The 19,636-nt window shown below is 36.1% G+C and overlaps 1 protein-coding gene across 2 annotated transcripts in view; it reads left to right on the forward strand.

Annotated features, from left to right (window-relative positions):
• The window catches only part of HBS1L (HBS1 like translational GTPase), a 59,039-nt gene that overhangs the window by 23,754 nt on the left and 15,649 nt on the right, over nt 1–19,636 (forward strand). For both annotated transcript variants that reach the window (XM_005488080.4, XM_074537784.1), the window contains exons 5-7: nt 9,727–9,835; nt 17,981–18,237; nt 18,704–18,869. In XM_005488080.4, coding sequence (XP_005488137.2) covers nt 9,727–9,835; nt 17,981–18,237; nt 18,704–18,869 — 532 coding nt within the window. The remainder of the gene's footprint in view (nt 1–9,726; nt 9,836–17,980; nt 18,238–18,703; nt 18,870–19,636) is intronic.

Genomic DNA, 19,636 nt, shown 5'->3' on the forward strand with positions numbered 1-19,636 from the left:
AGTAAGTACTATTTTTCCCTTTATCTTCATTATAGGTAAAGCATTCAAAATGGGAGTATTTGGCTGACATTTTGACATTTTGTAAAATATGTAAGTAGAATATGTCTATGTCTTTTTGTGTTTTTAAGGGGAAAAAACTCACAAACTGAAAGGGGACATTTCTAAGGATTTGCTGTTTGATTGCCATAATCTTGCAAGCAGAAATGTGAAAGTCAATGTCAGTCAGTGAGTTTCTCCCTTGTACTCATGAACAACTCCTAGTTTTTTTGATTAAATACATTTGTATTTGAATTTACAGTAGGGGATGGGTGTTTGTGTGCACACAGTATTATGAGTAATTGCTGTACTGCTGGGTCTTGTTTTTTTTTTTTTTTCTTTTAAAAGACTTATACTCACTCAACCTGTTGAACACTTGCTTCTTTAAAATCACATCTTACATAAAAAGCCCCTGAACTGTTTTTTTCATTATCAAAAATTTTTGATATGTGATTAGGCTTTTGGTCTTCTGAAGCCACCCCCTCTGAAATGTGCCTTGTGCTGTGGCATTGCCTTATGCTGTATGCATTGCCAGCCCCAAAGTCATGGAGAGGATCTGGTGTGATTGTAATGTCACCAGCAGAGTGAGAGGGTTGAGAATTCACAGAACCTAAATTTAAATAAGGTTTTAGCTACTCCTGCCTACAAGTTCTCAACACACAAAATTTTTGCATTTTTCTGGACCTTAAAACTGCTAGAAATATTTACAGCTTAAACAATTGTGTAGGGCTAGTAAATACATTTTCTTCTGCAACTTTAAGAGGCTATCTCATTAAGTTTCTGTAGAAGATTTGCAGAGTGGTTGTGGAAGAGCTGAACAAATGTAAGATGACTTTACTCTTTAAATACTGTCAGATTGCTGCTATGCTTTTTGTGTTCACTGTTCTTAAATTTCTGTTTCATACTGAAGTAGTTTTTGTGCATATATAAAAGTTGTGGATCAGGAAAGCTTTCTTTTTTTAAAATGCCTTCAATACAATCAACAGGAATGTACTTGCATAAATAATGTCAACATGTAAAGGGTATGATGTTTCTGCATTATCTGAATGATGTGCAAATAGCACCATCCTCTGGCATTATAACATTAGTTATGAATTAAACCTGAAATTGCTATTTGTTATTTTTGGAAATTTGATATAATTGTAATAGAATGTACATACTGTACTTTCAGTTTTACATACTCATTTTGGGCCAAGGTTTAACAGAAATTCTGGTAATTTGCATGGACTCTGTGTTCTGTTCAATTAAGTGACTGGCTAAAGGGGATATCTTTTTAGGGTTATCCTGCCCATAGTGCTGACTCTGCTCTTTACATGACCATTTATGGCAGGAAGTTGCACTTCAGAAATATCAGACTGAGCTTTTTGTAAATCTCACTGAAAGACAGTTCACAGTCATTTAAGAAAAATTCGTTGAGTTAGAAAACACCACCAACGACTTATGGTTGTGTATTGGGGGGAGAGTAAAGGTGCTGTTACAGAACAACTGCAAATATCTAATAAATTATTTTTGCAGGAGATCGTAGCTTCAGTTACGGATTGAGAATGGGTATCGTTGGCATTGCTAGAGTGCAGAGCAATACACCTCCCACAAATTGGGTTTCAGTAGTTACAGGATGAGTTGTGCTGAGTTACGGTCGTGTGAAGGACTGAATTTTAGTCCATTGAACTATAAGCGGTAGGTATGAGAAATATCACAGGGACATCCTTTTAAAAAACTTGGTGGATGAGAAAGTTGCTGTTTTGATAGTTGAGTTCCTATTGGACCTTTACATGTCGGAAACATCAAAAGGAGACAGCTGATGTTTGGGTTCTCTCGAAAGGAAAACACGCACCACCCCCCAGTCTGCCCTTCTGCGCAGGAGAGCTCCGTTCTTTTACAGGGGAGGTGTTGGCTTAGTGAAACTGGAAATCTTTAGAGTTTTGCTATAGCATCAGTGCCTGTCTTTCTCCTAACAGATGAACCATGAATGCAAACCAGACTAATTATCCATATTTCTGGAAAGACTGCACCAATGGTCTACTTATAGAACTGGTCTGTGCATTTCTTTGCCATCATGTGTTGCTTAAACATAATTTCATAAAAATTGCAATGTTGATTTAAGTGTCCAAATATTAAGACATACAAGTTTAAGTTGTGAAAGTGCTGAAAGCTCCTAGTAGTAAAAGACATGAGTAAAATCTTGTATATAAAAATATACACTGCTGTCTGAGGTGTGTTTCTGGCAACATTAGATATTCTAAATTATATGTACACCATTCGATGGAATAATTGCAGTAAAGAGTCACTTGGAAAAAATAGTTTTAATAGGTAACATTAATTTTGTGCTGCTTGCAGGCTTGACTGTCTGTAAATTAAATAAGTCCTGATGGCCAGAAAATTCTCACAGAGAGATGTTTCAGGTGAGAAGAGCAAGAGAAGGCAGCTGTAATTGACTGGTGGATTCTGTATCATCTGGCTTCATTTGGGGAGGTAGTATTGATGGCAAGAGACGTGGTGAAACTCCAGAAATTTTGGCTATGTTTCAAACAGGAAAGAAAATATGTTGTTGCCACTTCAACCTGATCTAACATACGTCTGTGTCCTTCTAATCCTCTAACTTATTCAGTTGTGTTCGGTTTTTTTGTTGAATTTGTCTTTATGCCCTAAACACAGTATTTTATTTATTTCCTAATGTCATTCCACATTTTTTATTGCAGTTCCATTTTTTTCTACTTCATAATTTCAATCTCCTTATCTAGCAGTTCCCAGTTTCCTACCTATTTTTCCAATAATTGGCCATTATTTTCCATGTTTGCTGTTTTCTGGACATACTTTGCATTTGCTTTTAGTTCTGCTCAATTTCTGCTTCCTTTGTTCGTGTTTAGCTTTGCATGTAACTTATCACTGCGTATATGGCCTCTTACTTTCTCCTTATACACAGTTTTTCCTCAAGGAAGGTTGTTCACTAATACTGTTGTTTTGTTTTTTTCATGCTCACTCTATCACTCTGTTTCATCTTCTCTGCTTGACTGATTTTCATTCTTCTAGTCTTCATCTGTTCTTGATAATCTGTGTGTTTTACTGCTTGCCAGTTCTCACTACATGATTTTCTTCTCTTACCCGCCAGTTTTGTTTGTTTTTATGATGTATCCAGGACAGATTTATGCCTCCAGTTTATTGTTGTGGTAGGAAACTATGGAGACCACAGGAGGGGTAGAATTTGAATTCAGGTGACACGGTTGTGTCCTGCCTGGACAAAAACAGTTTTAGCAGCTACGTACTGAATGTTGATGAAGTGTTTCAGGGATTTAGTTTTTAAAACTTAATCCATAAGAGCATGTGCAAACTGTTTGCTAAGGCAAAATCAAGTGGATTTTCAGAATGTGGAAAGATCACTTGGTGGATTTAGTTTATGCAAATAATACCTTCCTTAGGTGCCATTTTTTAAAAAACCTTCTGTTCTATCTTTTATCTTCCAGTTTGTTCTCCCTGTTTGGAAGTTAAAAAAAAAAAAAGGTCAGCTCCAGGCAGGAGCCTCACTTGAACAAATTAATTTTTGGACTACTGATGTCAACTTGCTGAAAACTGCAAACATTGAAAGTAAAGCCAGAGAGGTGAGGAGTGCCAGCTGGCTGTAGCAAGCTGCCAGCCCTTCTGACTGTGGCTGCTGCACACACAGTTACTGCAGCTGCATGTAGTGAAGCAAACTTTTCTGGAACTTCAGTCTTGGGATAGCAAGTTGTGGATCCCAGAAAACTGGTCCATAATGGACAGACTCAGGAATATCACCACTCAAGAACCTGCTGTATCTCTCTTCCCTCTTCTTGTATCAAACCTTAAGAACAAACCAAAACAATTCTTGTAGTTAGGTGCAAGTGAACATTTTTATTTTCAACATTTTTCAGAGAAAATGCCTTCTCTGAGTTACATGAAAAAAATTCATATTCACCCTTTGAAATTTTGCAGAGAAGGTAATAGTTATAACAATGAGACCAGGTTACCTGGAAAGCCCCTGACTGTGGTTTCTATTAGGAAATAACCTTTCTTTTAAAAAGAAAAAGTTCAGGGTTCTTGTTTGGAGAATTGTTTTCAGTACTGGGTGGTGACTTAGCAAGTTGTATTTTCTATTATTTTGGACTGTTCCATTGTTTTTGGAAGTACTGTGGATGTTCAGTAGCATCCACTTGTATGTTGTAGTTTATGGTAGCATAATGTCATATGGTTTTCTAAAAGTGGCTGTTTTGAACCGGTTTAATTTAAGTACTAAAGTTTGCATATGGAAGGAATTCTGTAAGTTGTAAGTTCTCACATCATGCAGACTTTTTTATGTACTGGTGGTACATTGTTAAGAATCTTGGACTTCTGACAATGTTCTCAGAGTGGTGATATGTTGGTTGTACTAATACACAGTACCAGTGCCACTGGTGATAGTGTACTGCATCCCAGTATGAACTTAACTGCAAGTTACCACTGTAACCTACAGCATTTTGTAGAGTTCATGAGTGTCAAATAATTAACTTTAATTATGAAACCAAAACAAATTATTTTCAGTAGCATATCTCTAATTTGACAAGTTTTGATATTTCTTTGTTATTTTTTCCATGCGCTTTGACATTTGAAGAGATAAAAAATAAAATTTTACTGTTTTTAAGGCAAATTTTAAAAAAATTCACGTCTTAAAACTCATGAGGTTTGTGACAAAAATAGAAAAATGTGAACAATTTGAAGTTTTTCAGGTGGGTTGTGTGACAAGATGAATTTATTAGATATTAATATAAACCCAGATATATGTGGTCAAACAGGTGATACATGGTTCTGAGCATTAAATTTTGTGTGATTGTGTGGGTGTCTACATCTGGTTGACTCACTCATGTGTAGTCTGTATTTGAAATATTTTCACAATTACAGGGTCTTAAAATTAGTTTAAAATCATAGCAGAGCATATAGGAAGGGAAGTGTGTTATCTTGAGAGGAGCCTTGGTTATTAATTCTGCTTTTCAGACAGAACTGTTTCTCATGACATGTGCACCAAGCTCATGACATGGTGCACAAAACCAGTGCCCTGTTTTCTTTTATGTAATTGGTGGCTATTGCTGTACAATGAGCAGACAGAGGTGTAAGTGACTTGTTTGTGGTTATATAGAAAGTCTGTAGCAGAGGAAAGGATGCAAACCATATCTTGTAGATTAAAAGGCATGGTGTTGCATGTGTGTTTTTTCTCATGGCAGTGCTGGTTTAGACAGCATTAGGAGGACCTGCTTAAGTAACTTTATTCTGTCTGTCAAGTGTCAGTTAAATGTAAGATTCTCATCCCCATTCAAAATTGAAATAGTATGCAGCTGCCTTCAAGTGCACATTCAATTTTGAAAAGAGAAGAATCAGTATAGCCATTAAAAATGTCAAAAGCATGCAAGTGAACAACTAACAGCAAGCTGCCTACAGTTAATTGGAACATAATTCCCTTGAAGGTGTGATCCTTTGCCAGTGCTTATATACCACTAGTAGTTGGTTTGTGAGTAGACAAGGATTTATTTAAATGGAATTGCCATCTGAAAAAGCATAAGCTCAAGACATACCTGTCTTGACATTTGTTTTTCAAGCTGAATTCAGGCACTTGAAATGTTATGGTTCATTGTATCAGAAACAGGCTTCTCTATGCAGTGGGCTAGTTGAGTGTAGAGTTTTAGTGCCAATTTACTGTTGAGTAAGAAAGACTGCTTGGGAGGAGAAGCTTCTGTGTATAGCAATTGAGAGCAGTGGCGTTTTGTTACAGCTATTGGAAAGATGTGGTCACCTGGACAAAGTGTGGATTTAAATACCCAGTGCTAGTGTGTGTTTCTCTAAATATGCCAATATCCATTTGGTATCAATGTGTCTTTCTTGAGAGAGTGGCTGTTTAACAGATTCCTCTTTTCATTCACCTCTAAACTACCTGGGAGCAGACTACACTGTCAATCAACTCTTCCATTTACTGAAACCTTCCATACCTCCAACAGAATTAGAGAAAAGATTAATTTTTATCTTCCTGTTATTTTCAGTGTTAAGTATCAAAATTGAAAAAAGGACTTACCAAGCCTGTTATGTTTGATAATGTAGCCAGAGTAATCTTTTGATTTGTTTGTACAGATCTTCTATGGGTACTGCTTACAACCAGTTTTAGAAAAGGAATCCAGAGAGAGTTGGTGGGAGGGAGGTGGTTGACTAAATCTATGCACTTCTACTATTTCATCTTGAACATCTAGAGAGACTGTTAATTTTAAAAAACTATCCCAATGTTTTACTTCCTTCTCACATATGTATTTGTCTATGTCATCATCATATTTATCAGCCTGCAGGTAATTTATTGTGCCTTCAGATTTTGGGGTTGTATTGCTAATGATTTTGAAGTTATATCAGGTGTCATTAGTAATACTTTTTGAGTAAGTCTTTAAAGACTTTTGAGTTAAGTCAGAAGACCAACTGGCAGTCACAGGAAAGTAAAAACACAGCCAAGAATAATAGAAGAGAACTTTGTCAAGCTGTCATACATTCCAGTTGTATTGGAGTAATGGCAGTACAGTCTGTCTGTTCCCTTTGGAGTTAGGCTGATCCCAGTTTAATACTGAGACAAGGTTGATCAGTACACTTTCACTTTTGTAGTAGTGTTTGACTTGTAGCTACAGTGTGCTTTAGCCTTGGTACTCTGATGTCAGTGCAGTCTAAGTACCAAATACCTCTCTGGAAGCTACTTTGCTTAAAATAGGGAAGAAGTTTGGGGTTCTGAACATTCTGAATTGTGAGAACTATCATGCTGATGAGCTTTTAAGATTTTACTTTTTTATTTTCAGTTTTAATTTTTATGATTTATAAATGTATACTATGTGTTTCTGTGGAAGGAAAATTTTTAAATTTTCCTAGTGTTATGTCAATCAATGCATTTACTTTTAGGGATACACTTAGATTTATTTCTTGCAATGCTTATAACAGTTGAATGTAATGAAGTATTGGGACTTCTTTTGGAGTTTGTGGAAGATATATCTGTTTTTATTTTATCTGTACTCTTGACTTAGGAAATGTATTGCCATTGAATTATCTAGGTATGTGTTTGAGAATGTCCAAGTGGCAGTAGGTATGAAGAACTTTATGAAGGCCTTCTTGGTAAAAATCTCTATATCCTTGTAATCCTTTCCCTTCAAAGTTGATTTTCCACAGCTGCTCTTGTCCTAATCAGATTGGGATTACTGTTTCTATGTTTTTTCTGGGTTTGTAGTGCACTTCAGCTGCCATAGGGTTCAGCTGCTTGTGGATTAAGAAGTGTTTTAAGAATTGTATCAGCTTTGTGCATTGACTTCCTTTTAGTTCCAAGGTGCAATTTAAGGATTTGCATGCAATCTGTTAAGTGCCGAATAGCTTTTGCTTTGCCTGCTAGAGCAGATAAGAATTTATCATGCAGTTTTCTCCGGTTCCCTATAGATTAGATAGTGAGGTATACTCCTTTCCCAGCCTTCTGTCCTTTGTAATGAAGCCATAATTATTAATCTTTAATGGCGCCTGCAATGCATAAAAGACAGACTTGGTCCTTATCTCAAATGTTCTGCTTGATTTTATTGTACTTGGTTATAAAAACATTGAAGGCTGAAAATTGTATTTGATGCTTCTATCAGTAGTGTTACTAATAATTCTTGCCTTGCCTTTTCATCTGTATGAATGTCGCCATTCTTGGATTATATCTATGGTTTGATTTGTCTTTATATGATCCCAGTCTGCTTCCTTGCTCCACCTCTGCTTCAGTATTTATTTAGTTGTATAATTATTTATTATTGTTATTGTTAGTTATAAAACTAAAGTTTATATATAAATAAAGAGCTACCCAGACTGTCAGCTTTAATGGACTATTATTTTACTTTCTCTTGTTCTTTGTGATTTTAGTTTTGTATCTTCTTTTAACTTGTAGTGTTTCCTAAGTTCTAGTTTTAAGGTTTTTTCTTCTGTCTCAAATAATCCATTTGTTGAATATGCTAAGTCTCCTTGTACAATTTAACTTTGAGTCTGTGTCAAACACTAATGCATTTTTTGTACAGAGTAAAGCTTAATTTTGGAATTGATTAGAGAAGATATGTTTTGTAAGACCTTTGACTTTTGGACTAATAGATTGCAAGTTATTTTCAAGTTTTATAATACTAATGATCGTCTTTTCTTTCAACTAGTCTCATTTCAATTTAATTGTGTTATTTGTAATTATTAGTTCCTTGTAGCCAGATTTCAAACATGGTATTTTCTGAGAATTATTTCTCCTAATTTTATTTCTTATTTGTATGCAACTATTCATGAACCACATACTGATGACTTCTTGCAGAGAGATCGGCAGGTACAATATAAATAAATAAGTATCAGCAGGTAAGACAAATGAGGGAGATGAAGACTAAGTCATCAGATAAATAAGAATGTTTCCATCTGTATTGTGATTGTTTGCTTTTTTGTTTTGCTGTTGTAGACATGTCTGTGGTATTCTGCTTCCTTGCCTGAAATCTTCAGCAGCCTTGATCGCAGCCATTTATGTAACCTACAAACCAATTTGCTCTTGTGGTTTAAAGGTGTAGCCATTGTGCTTTAGAAGGAAGTGCAGCATTAACATAAATGAGTAAGGGCAAATGGCTCTAATAGTTCATCCTGATGTAGTGTATCTAAAATACTTGGAAGAGTAACTTGGTATTCACTTGACTCGTGATTGTCCAAATTGGTCCAATACTGAAAGATTAGTGGCGTTTTGCTAGTTCTCAGATACACTTGTAGGTAAAGCGTGTTTAGAAATTGCAGCTTAATTCTGAATTTGGATTAGTTTTTTGCTTTGTCATGTGTGTAACATCCTTCAGAACACAATGTGCAGAAGCTGTCACAAATGCTGTAATAATGGAAGTTTTTTTCCTTGAAGGAAGAAGGGATCCTAAAATAATAACAAGGGAACTGTGCAAATAAAATGTCTAATTTACTTCTTTTATATAAACCCCTCCTCTGCAAAGTAAATAATTTATCTTTTTTTTACAGCTTGATAAGAAACAAATAGTGCTATTAGTTATGCAACTAGTTTCACAAAACTAAGAATGAACTTTAATTGTGTTTTCATTTAAGTTATGGTAAAAGTTAATACCTGTAAGTAATTAAGTTACTCAATTCTGGTAATTGCTTCTAAATAACCTTGAAATTAGCTAGCTTTGGAGTATTGCTTGGCTTCTTGAGTGTAATTCAGTACGAGACAACTCTGCTTTCGAGTTTCGGGGAAGGCCTTGCAGCCCACACATAGCTGGTGCTGCTGCTAGCATTCTCTGAGTTGGGCATATTTTTTTGCTTTACAGTGTTAGCAATATTAAGGCAAAAGAAAAACTCTAAAGAAGAATTAATCCAATCATCTAGTGAGCAGCTGCAAACTCTTTCTTTATCTCGTGTTGCATGAAATGCTTCTGGCACCCTGCAGAGCTGTTTCTAGTAAAGCTCTTGCATAGTGTAGGTGTCATGTGAATGCTTGGAGATAGAGGTGAGATTTTCACAATAGATCTAACTGTAGATTACATGATTAATTATGTAATATATATGCACATAAGACGCTGAAAAGTGAGTGTTGGTCACAAAGGACTGGTATTGTTGGGTTGGAGAGAAGTAATGGAACTTGTTGAACTTTAATACCTGTTAGTCACAACCTTAAGTTCAAACTTACTTTTTGTCTATTACTAGGAAAAACAAGGGATTCCCAGTCACCCAGAATGGAATCTGAAATTGTGCCAAAAATTGCCAAAATGACAGTGTCTGGAAAGAAACAATCTATGGGATTTGAAGTTCCATGGTAAGCCAAGCCCTCATACATCAAGGTACATCAGCAGCTCTTCTTTCAGACTGATGCACCTGTAGCAAGTTTTCTTATTATTTTTCACAGCAGTTTTAGTGTCACTCTTCAGAACTAACCATCTCAGCTTCTTGTTTGACTCAGAATTACTTTCAGAAGATGGTACCTCACGTTTTGAGTTTAACAAATCCTTTCACTATGAATAGTGCGTAGAGATATCAGGTAGTCAGATTATTTAAACATCCGCTTCATAGAATACTGAACTTTCTTGGTGTTCGTTTATTTTAAATTTAGTTCTCTAAGTGGAATTATGAAATCAATAAATCTTAACTGTAATTGCTTGTTCTTCAAAGGAAGTAATGTATTTAAGAATAGTTGATGGGGAAAACAATCACTTATGGCTAAACCATGCCTTCCTCTGCAGCTTTTATTAACTTTAACAGGTGTCCAGGGTACAACTGTTGTAGAGTTTGGTCCTACTTGTGCTCTAGCTAAATTAGTGCTTCTAATTTTATCCTGACTTGGAACTGTTAAGGGGGATGTCTCATGAGAGCAAGAAGACAGACATCTGAATCAGAGTCTACCTACAGTAATAGCCAGCAGTGAATAGTTAAAGAAATATACTAGAACAGGGCATGTATGTTGGGAATATGGTGCATGACATATCATGGCGTAGTGTTCAGTGGTTCCCCACAATTTTTACTTTTATTTGGTTTTGTCTATTTCTATTAAGAATGGTTAATGTATTTTTCTTACTTAGGTACCCTTATTCTGTTTTGAGCCCATCTTAAAATAGCTATCTAATCTGTGGCAAGAAATTCCACAGTTCATCCTGAGGTCAAAAAATTCTCAAGTGTAAGTGTCAACATCGCAACCTCATCCTGTAGTGTTTGTAATTCTGATCTGGAAAGCATTCTTGGAAGTAAGAGGGCAACATAGTCTTTATCTTACAGCATCTTGTGCATGTTTGATAACGGAGTGGAAAGCAAGCAATTTCATCTGCTTAAGCACATTTAATACAAGGTGTGAACCTGATATCATTATTTCTTTATGCTACCAAATATCATTGCTAAAAGACATCACCTTCATTTAATCTCCTTAGATGCAATAAGCTCCAAATGAAAAATTTCTGGGACTTGCAAAATATTTTGTCTGTACTGTTTGAGAATTGCAATATATAAAGGAAGCATAATTTTTTTTTCACTTGCTGTCTACTAATCAGTGGCTCTGGGTTTGACAACTGGACTCATGAAGTTCCAGGTACCTTCATCTCTTTTGTTCTTATTAAATTTCTTAGAAGTTGAAGTTTTTCATGGGGACTTCTATGTAGTAATTTAATTTGGATAGAAGTTTAGAAAAATAAAGGAATATTAAGTGAGTGAAGAAGTTTTGCTAGCTAATTCTATGTAGTTGTGATTGGTTTTTTTTTCTTTTAATCTCTAATAATGGCTGTTTAAAATGTTTCTTTCTAAAAAAGAGCAAGTACAGAATTCTGTATCTCTGATACTTAACATCTATGTCTGTTCCATAGGGAAGGAGGAGATAAGAAGAATGCTTCCTCATCTGAGACTTGAATAATCCTTGGATAGGCTAGTGATGACTCAGTCTCTGATGAAAGGTGGTTGTCTCCAACATGGTTCTCAGCCACTCTGCTTCTTTTCAGGGCCGCTGACATAGTTTGTATCATGCTTCCTTACAGTTCAGTGCAAGAAAAAAGATTAAGCCTTCAGGACTTGTGGGTAAATCCTCTAGAAGCATCTTTAATAATGCCCTTGTGAGACCCCATCTGGAGTGCTGCATTCAGTTCTGGGGTTTTCAGCACAGGGAAAACATGGACCTGTTGGAGTGCGCCCTGAGGAGGCCACCAAGATTATTAGAGGGATGAAGCACGTCTCCTGTGAAGACAGCCTGAGAAAGCTGGGGTTGTTCATCCTGAAGAAGGGAATGCTTTGGGGTGACCTCAGTGCAGCTTTCCAGTAGCTAAAAGACGTGTATAAGAAAAATGGGGACAGACACTTCAGGAGGGCTTGTTCTGTCAGGGCAAAGGATGTAATGGTTCTAGACTGCGAGAGAGTCTAGATCGTATGTAAGGAAGTTTTTTACAGTGAGGATGTTAAAACACTGGAACTGATTTCCCAAAGATGTGGTGGATGCTCCACTATGGAAACTTTCAAAATCACACTGGACCAGGCTCTGAGCAACCTGATCTAGTTGAAGATATCCCTGCTCATTGCAGGGGGGTTGAACTAGATAACCTTAAAAGGCCTGGTCTAACCTAAACTATTCTGTCATTCTGTGATTGTGAAGATGGTTTTTAATTCATCTCAGTGGTACTGCTGAAATACTAATTGAAAACAAACTTCTATTTACTGTTGAGATTGGATATACTTAAGGTGTTTAGCTTTAAGTGGGAGGAATAAGTAAGAAGTGGAATGATTTGTAAAAGAGCAAGAGATTTGGAGCACAGACAATCAATGAATATGGAAGAGGATACAATTTAAATGGTAAAGTTGCCTGCATGTCTTAAAGACCCCTTCTTCAAGGAGTCTGATGAGAGCCTCATTTCTTCTTTTGTCTAACAGACTGCTGTGGAGGCACTGCCAAGGCCTATGACATTGACTTTATAGAAGCAGACAATCATCTATTTCTGAACATGAAAAACAAAACATGAACTTCCACCTCAGTATATTAGGATTAGTTTTTTTCTTCTGCAGTTACCTTCTGGATTAATGGCAGGATAAGGATAACCTGTTGAGGAACAGAAAGAGTCTGTGTTTATTAACACCTAAGAAAGACTTGTTCCTTTGACCCTTTTTTATAAATTCTTTATGTTCTTGTCTCATTGTTAATTTACTGCAGAGTGTTTATAATAATACAGCTTTTTTAAAGTATATAGTTTGTCACTGACCAAAAGCACCAGTATGAATTATTCAAAGCATTCTAAATGGATCCTAAAACATCTGTAACTCTGCCCCCTACTTTTACTCCAAAATATTTGTATGGTGCTGGTGCAGATACCATTAGAAGGAAATTGTATTGTACATATGAACAAGTTTTTGTTGTTACCTATATGGGATCTTAAAGGCAATTTTGGGACCATGTTTTTAAAAGCAGCAGCCTTGCATTAGCAAAAAAACCCCATTCTTTGACTAACTATTCAGACTATGATTCAGTCTTGCTTTGAGGTATAACCTCATATTGATCAGTTAATCTTATTTGGAATGGATGGGTTATTAGATGCCATTCATTGCTTTGAGCATTGATTGCCTTTGTTGCTGGACATTCTTAGTGGAATTGTCTGCAGAAAATGGAGTTTGCTGGTAAACTGATGCTCTAGCAAAGCTGTTTACTGGGCTTTTTCTTCCTGTTAAGTAATAAAGGAAGCCAGAAGAAGTTGTGACCAAAAAAGGGGTGATTATTTTAACTAGTCTGACCAATATTTTGTAATTAATAATTTTGAAAGGGGAAATAAATGTAGACATTTCTGTAATGACTGTAAGTACTCCAAAAGAGTTGGTTGTGTAAAAATAATTCACTCAGCATCGAGACTAGAAGATTGAAAATAATGTTTAAAAGCTAAATTCTGAAGAGTTAATATTAAGCAGATGAGCTTTCAAGTTCCTCTTTGAGTGCATGGTGGTGTGAACCTTTCAATAATTGTGGGAGATCGAATGCCTTCTAATATGTCTTATAACAACATATGCGGTATTGATTAATATTCCCCAGAAAACAGTAATGTAACCGTAACATTTTATTCAGTTTACTGTTATGATCCTTGTTGGCAAGATAGCATAGGGAATTTCTGGCCTCGCAGTTTTAATTTTGACTAAATGTTGGTCCCTGCCACCTTTGGTTTCTCTGTTGATTTCCAAAAGAGCTGTGATAGGCTGTTTTGAGATTTATTCCTGAATTGCTGATGGTCAGGCTTTCTTGAGTGCATCATCTCGGTGCATATGTGAGATTCATAATAGTTCTGTCCTTTCAAAGAAGTTGAGTTGCATAATCAGTCAGTGTCTCCATGTTACCAGATAGCAGTGGTTGGAAAACTGAGACTGCTTTGGAGAGTTCCATCAACTCCTCAAACAACGATGCGAGCAACGGTTTAGGAAGTGGTCTTCCTCCAATATAAATTTTTTTTCATATGGTAGGTTGTCATGGCTCAGACCAAGCTTGAACTTTACTACCAAAGATGCTTTCTAGTGCAGTTGACTTGGTTATATTCTTGACTGCCTGCACTAGTGACACACTAGTACTGCCTTCTGACAGGAGTTTTCAATTCAGTAATTTTGTAAAACCTTGTGGGAAGAGTCTAGCTGATGAGCATTTCCAATGTCATTCATTTTTGTTTATTGACTGTCAGAAGTGGAGATCCTTAGCATTTTTCTGAGCCTTTATCAGGCTTTCAATAAACTACTCATCTGGTTGCCATGAAGCATAAGTAACTGTCAGGGTCTTACTATTGCTTTTCTCCTCATGTACTTCCATGAGACTGGAATTTAACCTGCCTGCTTTCCTGCCTAGGTACCTAGCAATAAACTTGCTCTCCCTTTCCCTGACACTGGTCAGCAAAAAGCTGAATTGTGTTATTAGGGATATTCTGTAAGTAGATCGTATGCCCTCTCCATTCTGAAGTTTCTTCTCTGAAATGGCAAGTCTAGTTCACTGTGGCACAAGTTGTTTCCAGGTTTCTAAAACATAATATCTGAAACTTTTAAACTATAGCAGTGTACTGACTCTTCAAATACTGTACCCTTGAAAACGTTGCAAGGCCTAATGATTGATGGAGCTTTGTTTCACTAATTTCATTTGTATCTAGCACTTTTTCTTTGCACCACCCAAAATAAAAGCTACTTGATGTCCTTCAGCAGGGGTGGTTGCAATAAAAGCTACATAGAAATGAGAGAGTACTTGGTTTCTGGCAATAACCATGGTTCTTTCAGATGCTGTAATTAGTTTCAATTCTACCACACAAAATCCATCTTGTTTTGGGGAATCCTTACTTGACATATGCTTTGGCCTGCAGGAAGATCTTAGCATCTGGGATTAGAAAAGGAATCATTACCTAGTTTATTGAAATAAAATTTACAGGCTTGCAAATAACCTCTTTATGAAAATACATTCTTGTCTGTTAATAGGCTGATGTGACAATGCTTGAAAATATTTTGGAAAGCTATAGAAAAATATGAGAGTTATGTTTGTGGATCACATTACCTTCAGCTTCATCTAAATAACTGCCTTTTAATTTTTTTTTTCACTTTTGAAAAATTGGTTTGGGAAGAAATGCGTACACTGAGAAGGAGAGAAAACTATTTCCAGCTGTAAAGGCTGTTTTGATATGACTTCTTATACAAATAGTTTTCTCCAGAACTTCAAATATTAGACTTTCAAGGAAGAAAACTTGATACCAATGTCAAATACCATATTTGCATTTCTGTGTGACCTTTGCATATTGGCACTAATCCTGGTACTTCAATGTGAACATGCTAGGTATTATGCTGCTAGATATTGTGCTGAGACTAAAGTTTGCCTGAAGAAAAGAAAAAGGATGGAAGAGTCTTAATCTTGATGAAGGTTTTCTAATGCGAATTAATTGTAAATATATGAGGCTCTCTTAAATGATGGAGACAAAAATTGTTATACTTTACATCATTCAGATGATTTTTAATACCTTATTACAATATGTAGAAAACTTAGTTACCACAATTCTCTGTATATTTACCCTCTATCAACTTGATTGTTTCCAGTCTGTTTTCATGAAGTAAAATTTCCCTGCAGAGACATTGGAATGGCAAAACAATTATTTTCTCCAAAGTATGTTTTCAGCTAAAACTTAATGTACTATTTAAGGAATTTTAAAGGCAGAGTCTTCTGTTCAGCCTTACCGAAATGCACTTCCCTTTTCCAGTAAAAAAAAAGCATAAATAGCTGTAGTGACTTTTTTCCCTGTGGAATAACTTGTGTGTAATCAACTTTCTTCATTGCTACATGTAAAGCAATGATGACCAACTATTGTTTTGGTTTAGAAAATCAATTGTTATCAAGGTTATTCAGTTTGTCAAGCTACAATGTTCTCTGTAACATGGTGATAGTTGGTGGTGATACAGAACAGTTAGCTTTGTAGTGGGAATTCCAAAATGTCAAAAGATTGTGTGACCCAAGGTGGTAGTTTGATAAAAACTTGTCCTTCTCCTAGAAGTGGTTTGCAATATTCTGGTAGAGTAACTTCTTTTTGGAACAGACTTTAATACAAAAATATGAATAGACTTTGTGCATCTATATTTTATTTAATATCAAATAGATTTTATACAGAATTGTGTATCTGTTATGCAGAAGTACAGTTGCCGTATGCACCCCTGCAGCCATCATGGCTGGCATAGAACAGGTTGTTTGCTTAGCTAATTTGGGAAGCCTGCCTGGGTATCCAGCCTTGAGGCAAGAACCTGACCTTGGGTTTTAGAAAAAAAACCTGGATATTTAGCCTTGAGACAAGAACCTGACCTTGGGTTGTGTAGCCAAAAATGAGTGTTGGAATTTTTTCTTTGGTCTCACAATCAAGAGAAAAACTTGGCTTTGGGCCTTATGAAAAAGTGTCAAAATCAATCAGTTGGCTGCAGTACTGATAACACAGGTGGGTTCTGAAAATGTGGGGAAGAAGAGGGAGCTGTAAAATGTCCCATGGTACTTATTGCTGTAATGAGAGGCTAAGTTTGCATTTGATCTGAACATTTATAATGTTTAATTTTTTAGATAATAACTCTTCAACAGCTTCTTTAGTAGACTAACATGTTGAGGCTGTATTGTTCCATGAGATCTACGTAATGGAAAGGGGCTAACACAATGCAAATACTCCTACGCAGACAGAAAATGAGAAGTAATGTCAAATAAAAGCTGACATGTCACAATGTGGGATTCTAAAACACCAAAATAACTAGTTTTGTTTGTAGAAGTTGAAAAGATTAAAACAGGGTAGTTTATTGTGGCATGCAAGCAGAAAGTGAAGAGTGAAAATTTCTTTGTGGATGTGGAAACATTTGACAGAGAGCCTGCATGAAACTGTTCCAGAGAAAGCAATCTGCAGCATGATGGTACAGAACTTGAAAGGATTTCCAGTTTTCCAGGGGAAGAAGCTTCTTCTCCTTGGATAAAATTTTGAGAATAGTGTGTTGTTGGGATTTTCATTTTCTGTATAATCAGTGGTTTGTATGTTGACATTTGCTGTGACAGAATGTTGGCAGACCCGTAATAACTGCCTCTGTTCCAGCCTTGTTCCTACATTAATGCCTCACCATGCAACTCTATCAGGCAGTAAGAAAGCTTTTGCTGTCTTTAAAAGTTTACCTAATGTTTGTTTTTAGTGATCATCTTTGCTATGACAGATAAAGAATAATATTGTATGTTCTCAGAAAGCTTTTGTCAATCAGGAAAATATGTTCATTTATGAAATGGAGATAAAAAGAGACCATGTAAGAAAATATATTTGAGATTATTTACCATTAGGATTAGTATGGTGATTTGTAGAACAGGGTGTTATAAAAATGGACTTTGAGAATCCAAATCTCTTTAGTCCTGAGTGTCTTGTTTGATGCTTGAAGCAATTTTTTTTCAACATTGATAAATCTTAACTCATCTGTTACAGTTCTGTATAAGCATTGCACTTTAAATTGCAGCTTACATGTGCTTAATATCAACTCTTTGTTATATTGCTGTTCTCAGAATAAAACAGTACTATGATGAACTGTAGTAATGGTACTGTACGTGGAAACTGTTTCGGGATCTGTGCTTCAAAGTTGACTTGGACTCTTAGTTCAGAGGAAACCTGCTCTGTGGTTGTTCTGCATAATTGTCCTTTCCCTTCCTGTTAAGGGAAGGGTCTATGGAAAGCTTGTTTATCCTTGTTTATCTGTTTGATATATTTTACAAGATTTTATCTTATCTTGCTTTTGTAAACAGTGCTGCTTTTCAGACAAGATGTTCAGAGATGGTATCTGTGCAGTTTTTATCCAGCTGCTTATCAGTTCCACCTTAATGGGCTTATCCTATACTCCTTGAGGCTTACATGATAGTGAATGGAAAACTCAATTTCTCTCCTTTTTTTCTATGTTTTCTTTGCCATTTGCATTCTTTGTGTTTTCTTTTTCCCCCTAGTGCGATTGCTGAGGAAAATGGCCACACTAATACACCTCAGAAAGGACTGTTAGCTGAAGATGCCAGTGTAGCTTCTGGAGTGCTTGAGGCTGTCTCAAAATCTACACCTTCACCCCAGGTAGTGCAGGTTTCAGAAGAGCAGAATATGGTGCCTACTCCAGGAAAAAAGTCAAGCAAGGCAAAACCACAAATAGATGTGAAAGCAGAGTTGGAGAAGAGACAAGGAGGAAAGCAGCTGCTGAATTTGGTGGTAATAGGTAACACTGTTAAATTGTATTTCTGACAAACATAAAGTTTAAAAACTGTGTTGATTGAATCTTGAAGTAATATGGAAGCAATTCCCTTCCCTCACTCCAGGGAAGGGAATCTCATACTGTTTTCAGTTGCATCTGTATTTTTTGGAAGGAGTACATTCACATGTCTTTGACTTGGACAGTGAGGTTGATTTAGAGTCCCTTTGAGCATACAGAACATGTTTGGTTTGGTTTCATTGTTGCAGCGTGTTCTTTTTAGCATGAATTTGGAGGTACTCTATGGCTGTCATGCTAACTGGCTGTTGTTATAACCTGTCTTCTTCCTGTGTCTCTGTCTCACAGGATTATGAAGTTCTATGGGTTACAGAAGAATTATCAGTGCATGTGATGTTTATATGTTTAGTATATTTCTTGTGCTATACCTAAATTGCATGAATAAAATTGCTGTAATATTTATTTTCTTCCACAGGACATGTTGATGCAGGCAAAAGTACTTTAATGGGTCATTTGCTCTACCTTTTGGGAAATGTGAACAAAAGAACTATGCACAAATATGAACAGGAATCTAAAAAGGCTGGTAAAGCTTCATTTGCCTATGCATGGGTCTTGGATGAAACTGGTGAAGAAAGAGAAAGGTAGAAACACATTTTGATGGGAGTTACCTTTTTTTCTGTGAAAGAACAGTTTTGTCAGAAAATATTAGTCTGATAAACTAAGCATTGAAATGTCAGTTCATCTCATGTGACTTACCTTACTTTTAAAATGAAACCTACAAATTAATAAAATTAACAATATTTGTATGCTTTATAAAAGGCCTTTATTAATTTGAACTATGAAAGTTAAAATTGCATTTTTATATTGAAGAAGTGGGTTTTCTGAATTGGTATTTTTGATTGATTGATTTTTGATTATATTTTCTCTTTGCTCTGAGGTTTTTATTTAAAAAAAAAATCTGGAGTCATCTGTAAATGTTTGGGATTTTGGGGGTCTTATTTTGTTGTTGGGATTTTTTGGTGATTGGGAGCAGCATACTGAAAGTATCTTCTACTACAAGATGTTTTGTCCCTTGAAAGTTCCTGTCTGTCTTGATTGTCTGTAAAGGGAGATGCAGGTGGCTATCCCAGATGCAGACATGTGCATGGTAGGTGTTTGCATTTCATGAGATGGATCCTATCCTGTGTGTCATGCAGAACATGAGGGTAGCGAGATCTGGAACTGAGTCCAAGTGTGTTGTGATCCTTCCTTGGCAATCAGGAGTTCTGCCTGTGCCTCTTTGCAGATGTGTAACTGTATCTCTATTGTCCTATACCACCTATTTTTATTTTTTTTTTTAGCTCAGCTATGTTTCTCTTACATTTTTCTGAGGAACTAAATATCAAAAGTATAATTAGTAGAGACTTAA

This window comes from Zonotrichia albicollis, chromosome 3 (assembly GCF_047830755.1).
Source record: "Zonotrichia albicollis isolate bZonAlb1 chromosome 3, bZonAlb1.hap1, whole genome shotgun sequence".
Classification (NCBI taxonomy): Eukaryota; Metazoa; Chordata; class Aves; order Passeriformes; family Passerellidae; genus Zonotrichia; species Zonotrichia albicollis.